This window comes from Lathamus discolor, chromosome 3, assembly GCF_037157495.1.
Source record: "Lathamus discolor isolate bLatDis1 chromosome 3, bLatDis1.hap1, whole genome shotgun sequence".
Classification (NCBI taxonomy): Eukaryota; Metazoa; Chordata; class Aves; order Psittaciformes; family Psittacidae; genus Lathamus; species Lathamus discolor.
The window spans coordinates 132,916,123-132,930,404 of NC_088886.1; the positions used below are offsets into that span (position 1 = coordinate 132,916,123).

The following is a 14,282-nucleotide window of genomic DNA, read 5'->3' on the forward strand; positions in this document are numbered from 1 at the left end:
CACCCAGGCTGGGCTCTTTCCCAGCCTTCATGTGACCTTCCCCACTAGCGTGCCTCTGTTTCCTTCTTTGTGTCTCTCTTGAAAAGGAAGTTTTGACACACCGCTGTGTCATCAGTTGTGGAAGAGCAGCAGTTCCTTCCAGCACCCACCATAGTGTGGGAGGACAAGAGGAAATGGGAACACCCAAAGGCAGAGCTACATGGCAAAGATACACTTTGGATCTGCACCATTCAGCACTGCCCCTCAGGTTGCTCAGGAGGCTCTTGTCCAGTGGCTTCTTCCACTGTTCACATGGAAAATGCTCTGCCCCAAACCATCAGCATTGCCTGCTGCAAAATCCCTGCCACCCACCACCTTGTAAGTGTTTAGAAAACCACTATCTGCAGTTGCTTACAGGAATTGGGGACCCATTCATGAGTTCAGGCATTTGTCCCAGGAAAATCCCAGTCTGAAATACCGACCAAGATCCATGGGACAAAAAGCTGTTGCTGTGACCTTGGACAAAGTCGTCTCCACGCCCTGTACACATCAGCACAACATGTACCAGCCAGGTTCAGCATGGTCTCAGGCAGGGGAGAAGGGATCACTGGAGACAGGCTCAGCCGGTTGCATGTCCCGGCGGGACTGCCTGTGCATGAGCTGAATGTGAGTCACCCAGGCCCTCGCCGTCACCACTGCTGCTTCACAGCAAGCACAGCAAGGGGCAGGGGGCTCAGCCGCTCACCAATGGCAGCTGCAGCACAAGGTGAACTCACTGACCTGTGAACCCCACAGGCAACGGCCGTCTGCTCTGCCCACCGGGGCTGTGCTCTTGCTCACACGCCCCTTGCGCCAAGACTGCTATGACCAGATGATGCGGCCACACTGCCTCTTCCCTGAGCAGCAGCATGGGGATCCATGGTGAGCCACAGTGAGACGCACCATGTTCAGGCACACAGGAATGTGGGACTGGTGTCCAGAGCAGGCCCATGCTGTCCTGTTTTGGCTTTCAGACATGCCTAAGGCTGCTCCCTCTCGAGACAGTGCATCCTGTAGAGACAAGCTGAAGGCCCCTAACCAGAGTACTGAATCCAGTACAAAGGGGTCAGAGTACCTATACACCCTGTTCCATGTGTCGGAACAGTTGTGCAACCCTGGTGCCGTTCAAGTGGCCCTGGTGACTACAACACAGAAATGCATCTCACTGGGACTCCCGAGGAGAGAAATACACATTTTCCCTGCTATGGTTGGCCTGGATCTGTAGAACCCTTGGGAACAGACTTAAGCTCCTTGTTCCTGTGGTCACACATCAGCGTGAACACTGCCCGAGCAGTCCTAGTCAGAGCCTGGTAAACCCTGCACAGCAGCAGCAGGCATGGCGGGGGTCAGCAGCAGGAGGCAGCAGGGATGGGGTGCCCTGGGAGCCTTGCGACTCGCCGGCAACGTGGTGCTCTCTCGTCAGGAGCAAACATTGCCATCCTCACAAATGGTTAACCTGCCGGGAGCTGCACAGCACTAATGACTTCACATGCATCTAATCAGCTTGGGCTTCCAGAGCCTCCTCCTCTGGAGCTGGAAAGGCCGTGGTGCGCCCTGGTGCAAATGCTCCCAAAGCTGCACACACACACCCCCCTTACCAATCATTAATCACCACCGGGCCAGCAACGAGAGCAAGCAGCAGGGAAGGCCGAGTGTCGGCACCCGTGCGGGAGCAGCGCGAAGCAGTGCTGGCTGGTTCCCTGTGCAGGCAGCTCCCCCTCCGACCACCCTCCGCTGGGAGGCCCCGTGGAGGTGGCCGGTCCTGCATGCATTGCCCTTTCCTTCAGGAAGGTCACTTGGTCCTGCGTGTCCAAGGCTTCGCCTGTGGCTGGGAGCTGCTGGGTACGTGTGAGGCAGGAGCACTGAAGAGGACCTTCTGCCTGGTTGGCACCACAGTCTCTATCTCTTTGCCATGCGGCACAAGACGTTTTGGAATGCCCTGGAGTACACCTGCCGGCTGCTGGGCATCTCCACTGCAGCAGGTAAGAGCGAGCTCTCTCTTTCTTAGGCATCAAAAGGCACTGAGTGGGTGTGGGGACCCCTGAGCTGTCTCCCTGCCTCTGGTCAGGAGCAGCCACTGTCCCATACTATGATGGGGACAAGGAAACTTGGTCACTTTTGCACTGGGATGCAGGAAGGGGGAGTGCTGGGTGCCTGGTCAGGCTCTTTCCAAATGCTGTGGAGACACAGTGAGAGCCAGCACTCAGTACGGCAGAGGACAGGCTAAAGCACAAATAGAAAGGAAAACTACATTATGTTTTTGTAAAACAGACATGGGCATGGGCAAGATGTGAATGAGGCTGAACAGCAAAATACTCATGGCTGTGCAAAACCGCCAGACAGCTCTGTGGGATGTGAAAAAGGAGGAGCACTTTGTGTTGTGCACAGTGAGATGTCCTGTGCCAGGCAGGATGGAGAGGTCCCAGCCATTACAGCACACTTACTACCAAAGTGCTGCTTTGCCTCTCTAGCAACCCATCAGGGAGCAGGCTCAGGAAGCGATTCAGGTTATAGCTGCAGTTCAAACATCATAAATTCACCCACCTGGCTAGTTACATCCTCTCACCCACTGCCCGGAGCTGCTTGGGACCAATGTCCTCTGGGCTTGGTGACACATCCAAGGGCTTGGTTTCAGGTGAGACACAGGTGTTTTGAGCTGGATGTGTCAGGCACAGTGTCTAACCCAGAAGGACTCAACTGTGGTGGATGATCCCCTCACATGGGGCATATCCCCAGATGGGACATGGGGAAACAACTGAAGCAAAGGCCTCGGGTTCACTCTGGCACTGCTGCTGACTCACTGTTATGTGACAGGATAAACAGCTCTGCCTGCCTCAGTTTCCCCATCAGTAAAACAGAGATCAAAGTGCCTGATTTGCCTAATGGCTGGAGATATCAACCAGAAGTTCCTGGTGAGAGGTGACTTGAGGTGGTACCTGTGATTCCTGTGTCAGGCCCTTGGGAATTTCAGAGTCAGACACTTCAGAGTAGGTTGTAGCAGGCTCTCCTACCTTTGCATTTCCTTTATCAACTGCAGACAGCCATGAGAGACACTTTGTTCAAGCGAGGGGCAAAGTAAAGAGCACACAGGTCAGCTGAAGAAAGCATGGATCCTCAGTGACACCCAAAGGTCAGCTGGGAAGCTGGAGGCTGTGCTCTGGAATGCACTTTAAATGTCTGATAAGAGGCAGAGATTTGAGTCTCAGAGTTTATACAAACTCACAGTAGATAAGTGCATACCATAATGAGACTGCAACAGGTAGGAGCTGGGACACAACTTTAACCAGCAAATGCACATCTTTTCCTTCCTCCATCCTCATCCACCTTGGGCCCACGTGAGCCCCACGCTGGTCATATTCTCTGTTAAAGCTCCAAGGAAACACACAGCAGAGACCTTTCTGGGAGAAAACATGAGCTTGTTGCTATGGGAAAACTAAACTTAGACCAGCAAAATTGAAGGAAGCTTACAGTTTGGAAGTGTCATAGTGGAATATAATGTCTCTCTCTCCTGGTTGTTTTCTTGTCATCTTTTTGCATCTGAACCTCTTTCTGTAGTTCTCCTTGGAATGAGTAGTACGGTTGTCTCTCTGCTGAGCATCACAGAGCATAGACATCTGCACTACTGGTCTCCCCTTTTCCATAGCTCTGATGCATTCCCAGTATCACCTGTCTTTTCCAAAAAGCCAGTGAAGAATGAGAGGTGCCTGTGTTTTATTCCACTCAGGTCTCAGTGAAGTAAGAAAACAGCTTGATGCAGTGTTTAGTGCCTGATGAGGTGTGTGAGGTTTGTGCATGAAATGGAAACCATGCAGAAGAGAATCCCACAGGGTTTATTTGGAAAAAAAAAAAAGGAATGAAAGGGAGAGTAGAGTGCATCAGCCTGACTAATTGATTCTGAGAAGGCTTGGCCAGCTCCATAAGCTGCTTGCAAACACAGAAGGTTACCCATATAATACAAACCTCCCTTCCCCCAAGATCTTGGAGGTAATGGCTATCTGCAGTGGTGGGGCTGCAGGGTTTCTTGTGTGTGAGAAATCAGACAGCCCTGCCACCAGCTGATCCTGATGGCAAGTTAGCAGAGAGTGACCAAACAGCCCTGCAGTTCCTTGCAGTGTTTGGGGTATCTCTGTAGCTCAGAGATTTTAGGCCTTGTGATTTCTGCATCTAGGAGAGAGTCCTTACTTAATTCTTAATTCTCATGCTTTCAACCATTTAATTCCTAATCATGTGCCTTCAGCCACATGGCTTGGATAAGATCCAAATCAAGGCAGCAACTGGTCCAGACAAGCACGTCAGAAACAGCCCTTGGCTTTTTTCAGATTGTTCATCCAAACAGCTTTGTGGATAAAGCAGAAGCTGTGCAAAATGAGGAAACCTCCCCATCCAGAGAAGAGACTCGAGCATAACAGCCAAGCCGTTGAATTCTGCATTCATCCATAGGGAATGAATGAATGAGTGAACAAATTCCACATTTGTAAGAAGGGGTATAAAGAAGGGTTCTCAGTTACAAGATAGTAAAGGACAATACTTTGCATGTAGGATTACACAGCTCACACAGCTTCACAGCCCTTTGATGAGGCTGATTTCCCTGTGCCTCTGCTCGGGGCTGGAGAGGTGGTAGATGGGTTCCATGTCTTCGCCCAGCTGACAGGGGCCATTTCTACAGGTGACACAGAGTGTCTTTGTTCAGCCCAGGTGGAAGAGCTGCATGCTCAGACACAGACCTTCAGCATTGACCCACCTCACAGGCGTCATGGACACTGGTCTGCATCCCTGTTTGGGAGCCTGGTACCCTTCTCCAGCTGGGGCAAACCACAGCTCAGAGAAAGGAAGCCAGCTGGCACCCCAAGACAGTGTGCATTAAGCATGAGCAGCAACAAACTTCCTGAGCACCAGTGCAAGGCAGGAAGATGCGGAGACATCAGGTGGGCACAGTAGTGCAGTGATTGCCTAGAGCAATGGCTTGGCCATGCAATCCAGACTCTGCTCAGCTCCATGCTGCTGGAACTTGTGTGCTATGACTGGTCACATACCAATCAACTTGCTGCAGCTAGTGTGAGGCACTTCATTTCCACTCCATATTGGAAATAGTCTTTTGGGAAACTGAAACATGCTGCAGGAAATTTTCCATTCCTGAAGCTATTTGCCCCCAACAGCCAGTCCAGTGAAGATTTTACCCTTGCTAATACTCTTAATCCTCCCTAAACTGACTCCCCAGTGTGCTGTGCTGGCCCAGGGCACTGAGGGAATGTTCATTCCCTGGTTTTAATCTGCCTGCTCCAATTATATGTTTTTCTGTTTGGCTAGCAAAGGATCTTGATACCATGGCTACGGCCCCTTGGGAAGGCAGCTGGTGTGGTTCCTGTGTCCTGCTGCTGCCCTGCAGCTGCATGTTGGGTGCAGCAGGCTTGGGCAAGCAGGGAGGGCAGGGGAATGAGGGGTCATGGCAGAGAGGTCCAAGGTGGCAGAGGTTGGGGCACTGGGAGGGAAGTCCCTGTGGCAGCTGTGATGGAGCAGCATGGCAGGGGATGGAAGGGACACAGGACACTGATGCTCACCTACCACAGCTGTCCAAGGTGAGCTGGTATCCCCAGAGCACCTCTCAAGACTGCTGTGATAGGGATGCAGCTGGAATGGGTTTCTGGGCTGTATGTTAAGGCCAGCATTCAGCTCCGACCACCCTGGGCTGCTGTGTCAGCATGAATCACTGGTGCTGGCAGTCTTAATGTGCTGCACAGCATGGGAGGAGCAGACTCATCAGCCACTGGGGAAGCTGGGGCATTGATCCTGGGAGCTCACAGGGCACCAGAGAGTCGGGAATCAGCCCTGCAATCAGCATCTTTCCTACCTTCTCTTTCTAGTGCTGATCGGTGTGGGCGTAGAAACTCTGCAGCGAGGACAGTTCAAAAGCCTGGCTTTCTATCTTCTGTGAGTATTTTTGTCCTTCAAGTCAGAGCTGGCAGGGGTGACTCATTCGACCCCTGCACCATATTTCACATCAGACTAGATTGCAACAGCAGCAGGGAGCAGTGTCCGAGGCTTTGGGGAGTTCAGTTCTCCAGGTTTCAGAAAAGTAAGCTATTTCTGTTAGAAAAACTGATGCTACAGCATCACCTATGCTACTACAGACTCAGGCCAGAAGTGACACTGCCTGCAAGTTGATCCCCTGGGGACAGAAGGGCTTTGAGCTCTCCTCTACAAACCAGCTGAGCAGAGGGTGTTCAGACTCCAGCACACAGACTTTGTTGTGAACTGGATAGTAAATCCTGGCCCTCTTTGCCCCTTCTGCCAACTGGAGAGCATACTCAAGCCCAGCCCTGCCCCCCTGACAGCTCCACCTTTCAGTTTTTCAGGGGTTGCAGTTACTGTCTGTGAAGGCTTCTTCTTTATCAGTTTGTTCCTGGAGATGTGCTTCACGTGAGTAGACCCTGTCCAGTCTTCTCCAGCCTTGGTGGGACCTCCTGAGGCAACTTGCACCTTACAGGCAACACCAGACTAAGCTGAGCTGCAGGTGCCAAACCAAAGGTCCTCCCCTAATGCCATGGCAAGTGCAGTCAGGCAGGGGGGAGGTAAGTGGGGCCATGTCCGGGTCCATGTCCGCAGCCAATTAAACCTGTGGTTTAAGCCAGGTTTATGCCATAATTTGCTGAGCATCAACACAACAAACCCTGGTCTGTGGCATCTGCTTAACACACAGTATGAAGCCCTGCAAGGAAATGGGATTGAGGAAAGAGCCAGATTCTCAGGGACAGCTGTAACCCATTCCCAGAGACAGTGCAGAAGTTCAAGTTAAAATGTAGAAAATCCTTATGTACTTCTCAGAGGCTGAGCACCTTTGCTGTCTTTTAGCATAAACTCAGAAGCCCTGATATCTTTGAGGCAACACCTTAGTCCAGCTAGTAGGCATTCAACTAGTAGCCATGTGGGCAAACACACCAAGGAGAGATGGCCTGAAATGCTGACATCTGGCAGATGTAGCCCCTAGCCTCTTCTGCCTATGGGAGAGGCTCAGGCTTTGCTTACTTTCCCTGACCAACACAATGGTTTCCTGGAAAACCAGAGGGAGGATCTGCACGTCTAGATGGGGGATAGTTAGGTCCAATTCTTGCTATGTACCCCATCCCACAAGGACCTGTGTTTCTCTCCCCAGATATGAACCTGACTCCCTGGCACACACCTGCTGGAAGCGAGCTAGACGCCCAGGGAGCTTCCAGAAATTCCTGGGGTACACGCTTCTCTCCGTGGCTTGTTTCCTGCATCCTGTCCTCATCTGGCACGTCACCATCCCTGGTGAGGAGCCCATGCTGGGGTGGGGAGTAGCGCAGATAGTAGAGAAGCGTGGCCTTTTGAGCACCAGAGAGGGTGGGGATGTGCAAGGTGCTGGTCCAGTTGCAGATGGTGCTGAGCTAGCTAGACCAAGAGCTTCACCTTGCACCAGCCCTCAGCCAACATGGTCTTCTCCCCAGGGTCCATGCTGGTGCTTACTGCCCTGGCCTACTTCCTGCTGAGCAAGAGAAGGAAGAGCCCAGGGCGCAAAGAGACACATCCTGAGGCAGGCCAATACGCAGACCCTTCAGCCACTGTTGCAGCCGCAACCATTGCTGGTGACACTGAGCAGACCTACACCTTTCACGGGGCCCAGAGGGAGCAGCGCCGTTCGCTGCTGGGCCACATGAAGAGCATCCTGAAGGGCAGCAAGGACAGGAACCCAGCCCCAGTAGGTCCCACTGAACCAGCAGCCCTGCCAGCCCCACGCAAGCAAGTGCACTTCCAGGAGAAGGTGGTGCAGATCATCCCCTCTGTCAGTGAGAGCTTGGAGGACGTGGACAGCGAGGCTGAAGAGACCACATCAGACACAACACCCATCCTCACACCACCTGATGCACCTGTCATCCTCTCTCCCCTCAGCACCACAGGCCTATTTTAAGCCGTCAGCAGGAATGAGGATGGGACAAAGCTGCTACCCCTGGCACTGGCATCTTTCCCTGCTGCTTCAGCAGCCAAAGTGCCCTGAGAAGTGGCCTTCCTTGCCCTCCCTGCCTCCAGGGTGACAACCGTGTCACCTCCTGCACTACATGGTCCCGCACCTTGTGACAGAGCCAGTGGTGGTCCCCAGCCCCTGCAGCACTGTGCCCAGGAGACAGGTGGTGGTTCAGCCAGGATAATGCTGGGACAATCAGGTTCCTGTTCCCATGGCTTCACACGTGGGTCACTCCCCTGTTATGACACTACACTTCAGAGTGGCTCCTCCTGCCTAACATCACAGCCATGGTGTGTGCCTCCCAGGAAGCAGCAGCAGGCAGGAGGAGGGGAGACCACCATGTCCCCAGGGCAGCCTCTGCTGGGGGCAGTTGTCTCCCTTCTGCTCTTGCTGCACAATGAAGAGCTCAGTTCTGGGACACATTCAGCACAGGTCACGTTCAGCACCTGCAGCAGCTGCACCAGGCCTAAGGCATCCAAAATGTCATTTCAGAGGTGGGTTGAGACCCCTGGGGCTAGCACCTGCTAAGTGCACTCCCCTGAAACACACTCTGAGCCCTGCAGGGAGATCACCTCCTGCCTTGGGGACACCTATGGAGGAGCAAGGACACTGGGGTTTTCTCATGTGCCCTGCCTGGGCAGCCCTCTTGAGTTAGAAGAGCTTTGGGATGGTGTGGCAGCTCAAGTGATGAGGTTTAGCACCATGCTGGCACAGCAGATTCTGTGTAAGTAAGTCCCAGTGTGATTTCATTATGGACCCCAGAGGGCAGAGACAATAATAAAAGTTACAGCACTGTCCCACCAGTCCCCTCCATGCCAGATCTTCCATGAACCCTTTACTTCTGGCTTAATCCTACCATATTTTATTCCCTTTGAGGACCATCTACCTATAATCAGGCATTTCTCCTCTGTTCAACTCATCCCCTTGGCTCTCTCCCACCTCAGGACTAAGGCTTTCTGCTTCTGGAGGGCAAATGCCATTTGTGCCTGTACCAACGCTAACAACCTCTCATCAGTGTCATGCAGCTCTTTTGGCTGGCCATGGGAGAGAACTTGGCTATCATGGTTTTCTCAGGCACGGGACATGAAGCCACACTGACACCACTGCTGGGATGAAGAGGCACACAGCATTGGGGTGAGGTGGTGGTAAGGAGAGAAGATCTCTGAGACTTGCTAAAATATATTTATAAGATAGAAGCCAGTGGGGCTTAGTGCTCTGAGTCTCTATCACCATGTTCATTTAGGAAAGCAGTGAAGTGTGAAAATGTAAAGTGTAGGAGTTCAAAATCAGAAGGTAATTGAGATAAGAACACAGTGCTGTTTCTCAATAAACTTTTTAAGTGACTCCTAATTTGGTAGATGGATTGGGAAGAAGGTCGAAGATACTGACTCACAGTATTTGACTGCCTGTGTTTGATAATGAAACTCTGTCTACAAGAACAGCTAATGAATGGTTGCACACACTTCTCATTCCTACAAACAGATATAAACAAAAAGCTTTTTGTTGCATCACCAACATTTAAATTGATAGTTCTTGTCAATATGTTCTAAACGCAGTACATGAATTAGAGACTTCCTCCATCTGGCTGCACAAATTAACCCTCCTCCCTGTAATTGTGTGCTGAGGAAGAGTCACGTACACATCTGCCTTTAAAGAGGTTTTGCACCTGCAAAAATGTCTTCAGAAAGTTGTGCCCGTTTACAGCCTAACACTGCACAAGTGATAGCAGCAAGGCCAGGATCCAGCCACAGCTGTGCTCTTAAGCTAGTGTATTCGTCACATTAATAACTGAACATAAAGCTATTTTCTTCTAAACTTGGTGACCGAACAGCATACCTGCACCAACAACGGTCCTTACCCAGCCATGCTAACAGAGTACCCTGCCTGCCAACTCTGCCCCTAAAGACTGCACTGGGAGCTGGCTCCCCACCTTGAACACACATCTGCTCTGCAATTAGACCCACTCTCATTAGCAAACTCTGCTTTCTGCATGATCTGGGGCTCTTCTTTGAACACTATATAATTACACACACAGAGATAAGGTTTGTTGGAAAGGCACTGCTCCCACTACATCAGGCAATCTGCTTACTACAGAAAGACTACATTTCTCCAGCTGCCTCTCTAGCCCTGAGCAAAGCTCCAGAGCAGCCTGGGTGGGGACAACTGCTCCGTGACAAATTTCATTCTTCAGCCCTTACACATTCATCCCCATGCTTCCTACTGGTGGGGCAATGGGGCCACCTGGTAAGGGGAGAAGTGATGCAGTAAGAGCATCCATGGCACCATGAAGTGTGTGAGGAGCAGATTTAATTGCTCTATGAAATGCATAAAATGAGTTTGCAATCGTTAGTCTGCAGAATCAGACATTCCAGGATTTAGGCTCTTCTTTTAAAAGTCTGTTGTAGGTTTCCCTTAGGGAGCAAGATTGGGAGAATCTAGAGGCAAGGTGGTTGTTGAGCCTTCCTGGAGACAGTATTGGACCTGGTTGCTTTTCTTGCCTGCTCCCTTGTGTTGGTCTGGATCTTCTCCAGCCCCACAGCTAGCTGGCCCAAGAGATGAAGGTTGGAAAAAAAAATGCACATCTTTTCTGTGGTATTAAATTGCCTGATCACTCAAGGTACATGGCTGCCTCACCTGGAGTCTGCCAAGAGCCTGCACCAGTGCCAGGGAAGTAGATGCTCCTGAGAGGCAGCTGAGCTGTGCCCCAGATGGCACCAGACTGGTATGATCCTACTGCAGGCACTGACCTGCTCCCTGGATTGCCCCTGCCAAAGAGTCCATTTGTACATCTCTGCTATGTTCCTCACCACCCATCCCACCCCTGGTCCTATCTTCCAGCTCTGCCAGCACACAGAGCTTGTTAGCTCAGAGGAAAAATAATTCAGAAAAAGAAAGCAAGTAGCTATCTTCTTGGGTAGTGAGCCAAATAAATTCACGGAAGGCAGGGCCAGCTACAAAATGAAGGGGATGGGGGATAAAAGCACCGCTTTCAGAGGCAGCAGGCTGTTAGAGCAGCTTAAAGAAATGCAGTCTCAGGCTTTCTTTAAAATCCCAGTGCAGAGGTAATGGTCAGCCTCAGGGGATGCCAGATGACTGCAAAGGGCTCAGAGGTTATTCCCTCAAGTGTGCACTTCTGTGTAGGCTCCTCTCCATACAGCTAGCTGTGAGGGGCGTCCCAGCAGCTGTTGAAAGCACCAGAGATGCTGTAGAGAGCTCCTGGGGGGGGGCGTGTCTGTATTTGAAAACCTCTCATATACACAGCCTAATTGCAGGAAAAGAAGAAAAGGAAGAAGTTTATTAACTGTGCAGTGCAGTGATATCTGAATTTGAGCTGCCTGGACACACAGCACTGTATGAACACTGCTATATAATTTTTGCCTGCCTTACAGTTAAGCCATGATATAGCTAATCCATTGAGATTAATCCACTGAGTTAGAGTGCAGTAAACTATAAATTCCTATGAATTCACATACTGGAAGGAAACGAGATGAGTCATCCAAAACAAATACAAGTGTAAAGTAAAGCTCTGTGAGATAATCCTGGTAATCCTGGCAGAAATTGTTTCCTTCAAAATTTCATCCGCAGATTTCCCTGCACAAGGTAAAATCCACCTGCTTTGAATGTACATGTGCAGTGGAAACACTTGCAAAGCTACTTGACAGCTCCCATCGCAACTTAGTGAACTAGTATGTTGCAAACATTGCTCCATTGAAGGAAAAACAAGGTTTCAGTCAGGCATCAGTTGCAATTCCACTCTTCCTCCAGTGCACCCTATTGCGAGTAGCCTCAGGGACTCTAAGTCTCAGTTTTGCTATAGAGAAATAGCACTGCTCCCTATTTGAAACATGGATATGAATGTTTTACCCCTACAACAGCAGAGTCATGAAAATCTGGTACATTTGGAAAGAAAAGTGTTTGGTTTCTGCAGTGTCAGTACTCAGAAATATCCTGGCTTCATGTGCAACACTCATGGCAGCAAACACCTATAGTCACGTCAGTAGTGTGGGTGGCTCCTAGTTCAGTGTTGAGTCATATCCACATGCAGGAAAGAACCTGTCTGCACTCGATTTCAAATGCTGCATGCTCACACACTGAGCACCTTCCCCCATCCCATTCAGGAGATTCTCCCATGTGCTGGGCCAGAAATGCAGCTTCTGTTTTCGCTGGACTCCTTCATTTTGTGCAGGAACCATAAACTAGGTCTCATGCCTGCTTGGGATGCCTTGGAGCTGTCAGTTCCCTTATCTGCTTGTCATGGTGTGTGCAAAAGGCGGAATCTGGCTTCCAGCCACTATGTATCAGCTTACATGCTACTGGTAAAATGACTGCACTTAGGTTATATCCTGGTGAATGATTCAGGTACCTTGAGGACACTAATTCTAGTTACTCACTCAGCGTGTGACTTTATTGAGTCTTATTTTGAGGCATGATGCAAAACACAAGGAACCTGAATTTCCAACCTGTGTCTTTGGATCACAGACTAAAGAGGGAATCTGTATTTCAGACTGGGCAGGGGTGGGGGGATATGGGGGGTGGAAGAGAGACAGAGAAAAAGAAAGGGAAAAAAACCCAACAAGAAAACAAAAAACCCCAGAAGAGTGATGTTTCCTGTCACAGCTCCTCCTCATCCAAACCTGTACCTAAAGGGAACTTCATACAACACAGGAGGAAGTTGTGAACAGCATCTTAACATTAATTCCCATTCCACTCTCATCTCTTCCTTCCGCCTAGTCTCTCCTTCACCCCAACCTTTTTCCACCACAGAGCTGGCATCCTTCAGAAGAGCAGTTAAAAAAGAAATATCATCTTGACCAATCCATGCTGAACAAACTCATACGTACTGTGATATGATTGCACAGTTCCTCCTTGCCCTAATTCTTCTTCCACTGCTTCCGTCTCTGAAACTCCCCTGTAAGAGTGGCTGGGTTTGCTAGTCACCCAGATGCCCAGCCTTGCTTATTAGGCCTGTTATAAGCCTTGACTTACTGTCAACATCTCTCAAGTGGAAGTGCCATAAAACGGAAATAGCAAACAAATTCCTGCTGACTGGTTTGGAAACGGAAAAGGCTCTGCTGTTGTTACTTCTCCTGGCTCTTATCCAGTACTAAACTACCACATTTATGCTATAAATATTTTATCAATCTCTTGCTAACTTGTTTTGTGAAATTCGTGTTCTCTTACAGCATCTCTTTCTCGTGTAAGCATCTGCAAGCTCAGAAGAAATCATCAGCTGCATAAATGGGAATCAAAGTGTCTTCCTTGGAAATGTTCAAGGCCAGGTTGGACGGGGCTTTGACCAACCTGGTCTTAGTAGAAGGTGTCCCTGCCCATGACAGGGGGCTGGAGCTAGATAAGCTTTAAGGTCACTTCCAACCCAAACATTCTATGGTTTTATGATTCTATGATTCTCAAGAAATAGAAAAGTTATGTGTTTCATATTGGGACTGCATATGGTTACAGTGTAAAAATATGACAATCTTACATGCTGTCAACATGTCTCATGTGGAAGTGCTTTAAGAAGAAAATAACAAACAAATTCCTGCTGACTGGTTTGGAAACCAAAAAGGCTCTGCTGTTGTTGTTAATTCTCCTGGCTCTTATCCCGTACTAAACTACCACTTTTATGCTATAAATATTTTATCAATCTTGTGCTAACTTGTTTTGTGATTTCTTCACTTCCAGCTAGTAGTCACAGGCACAAACATTCACTCATTCAAGCTGATTCCTTCTAAATCAAAATTCCAAATGAAAGCAAAACATAGTCCCTCTGCTAATTATTTATCAGATAGTTATAAAACAAATTACCTTTTTGCATCCTGATATTACTCATAAGGTTGCTGCCACTGTTTGTCTTTCATTTCCACTTACCTAGCACTTTCCACTATAGAAAAGCTGGCACAAAAAGGCAAAATATTTTTGGCTTTGTGCATTGCAGCTGCAATTAAAAATACCCCAAACCCATTAATTACAGCATTAGTCTTTCCCAAAACAGCACCACATGTATAAATTACTCCATCAACAGTGAACACTGTGTTTATAGGCAAGGTACCATGATAGGTCATGCAATACGAACTACCAGACAAGGCAAAGGAAAATAGTTGGACAGAGCCTTGCATGACATTGTCTAGTGTGAGGTGTCCCTGCCCATGGCAGGGGGCTTGGAGCTGGGTGACCTCAAGGTCCTTTCCAACCCAAACCATTCTGTGATTCTATGATACCATAGAGAATTCATATTGCCATGGAAATGTTATTGCAGCCACTGTGCTGATTCTACCTTGAAACA

At 49.5% G+C, this 14,282-nt stretch overlaps 1 protein-coding gene across 4 annotated transcripts; it reads left to right on the plus strand.

The window, feature by feature from the left end:
* Positions 1-1,571: 1,571 nt before the first annotated feature.
* TMEM72 (transmembrane protein 72) lies at positions 1,572-13,648 on the plus strand. 4 transcript variants are annotated; one of them, XM_065671851.1, is made up of 5 exons: positions 1,572-2,000; positions 5,880-5,946; positions 6,364-6,435; positions 7,169-7,308; positions 7,485-13,648. In XM_065671851.1, the coding sequence occupies exons 1-5, from the start codon at positions 1,931-1,933 to the stop codon at positions 7,943-7,945; spliced, it is 810 nt and encodes a 269-aa protein (XP_065527923.1). In that variant the 5' UTR covers positions 1,572-1,930; the 3' UTR covers positions 7,946-13,648. The 4 variants fall into 4 exon arrangements, with proteins under 4 accessions (XP_065527923.1, XP_065527924.1, XP_065527926.1 ...); XM_065671853.1 differs by lacking the exon at positions 1,572-2,000 and adding an exon at positions 4,745-4,943 and having other exon boundaries at positions 6,372-6,435; XM_065671852.1 differs by lacking the exon at positions 6,364-6,435 and having other exon boundaries at positions 1,574-2,000.
* The last annotated feature ends 634 nt before the right edge of the window (positions 13,649-14,282 follow it).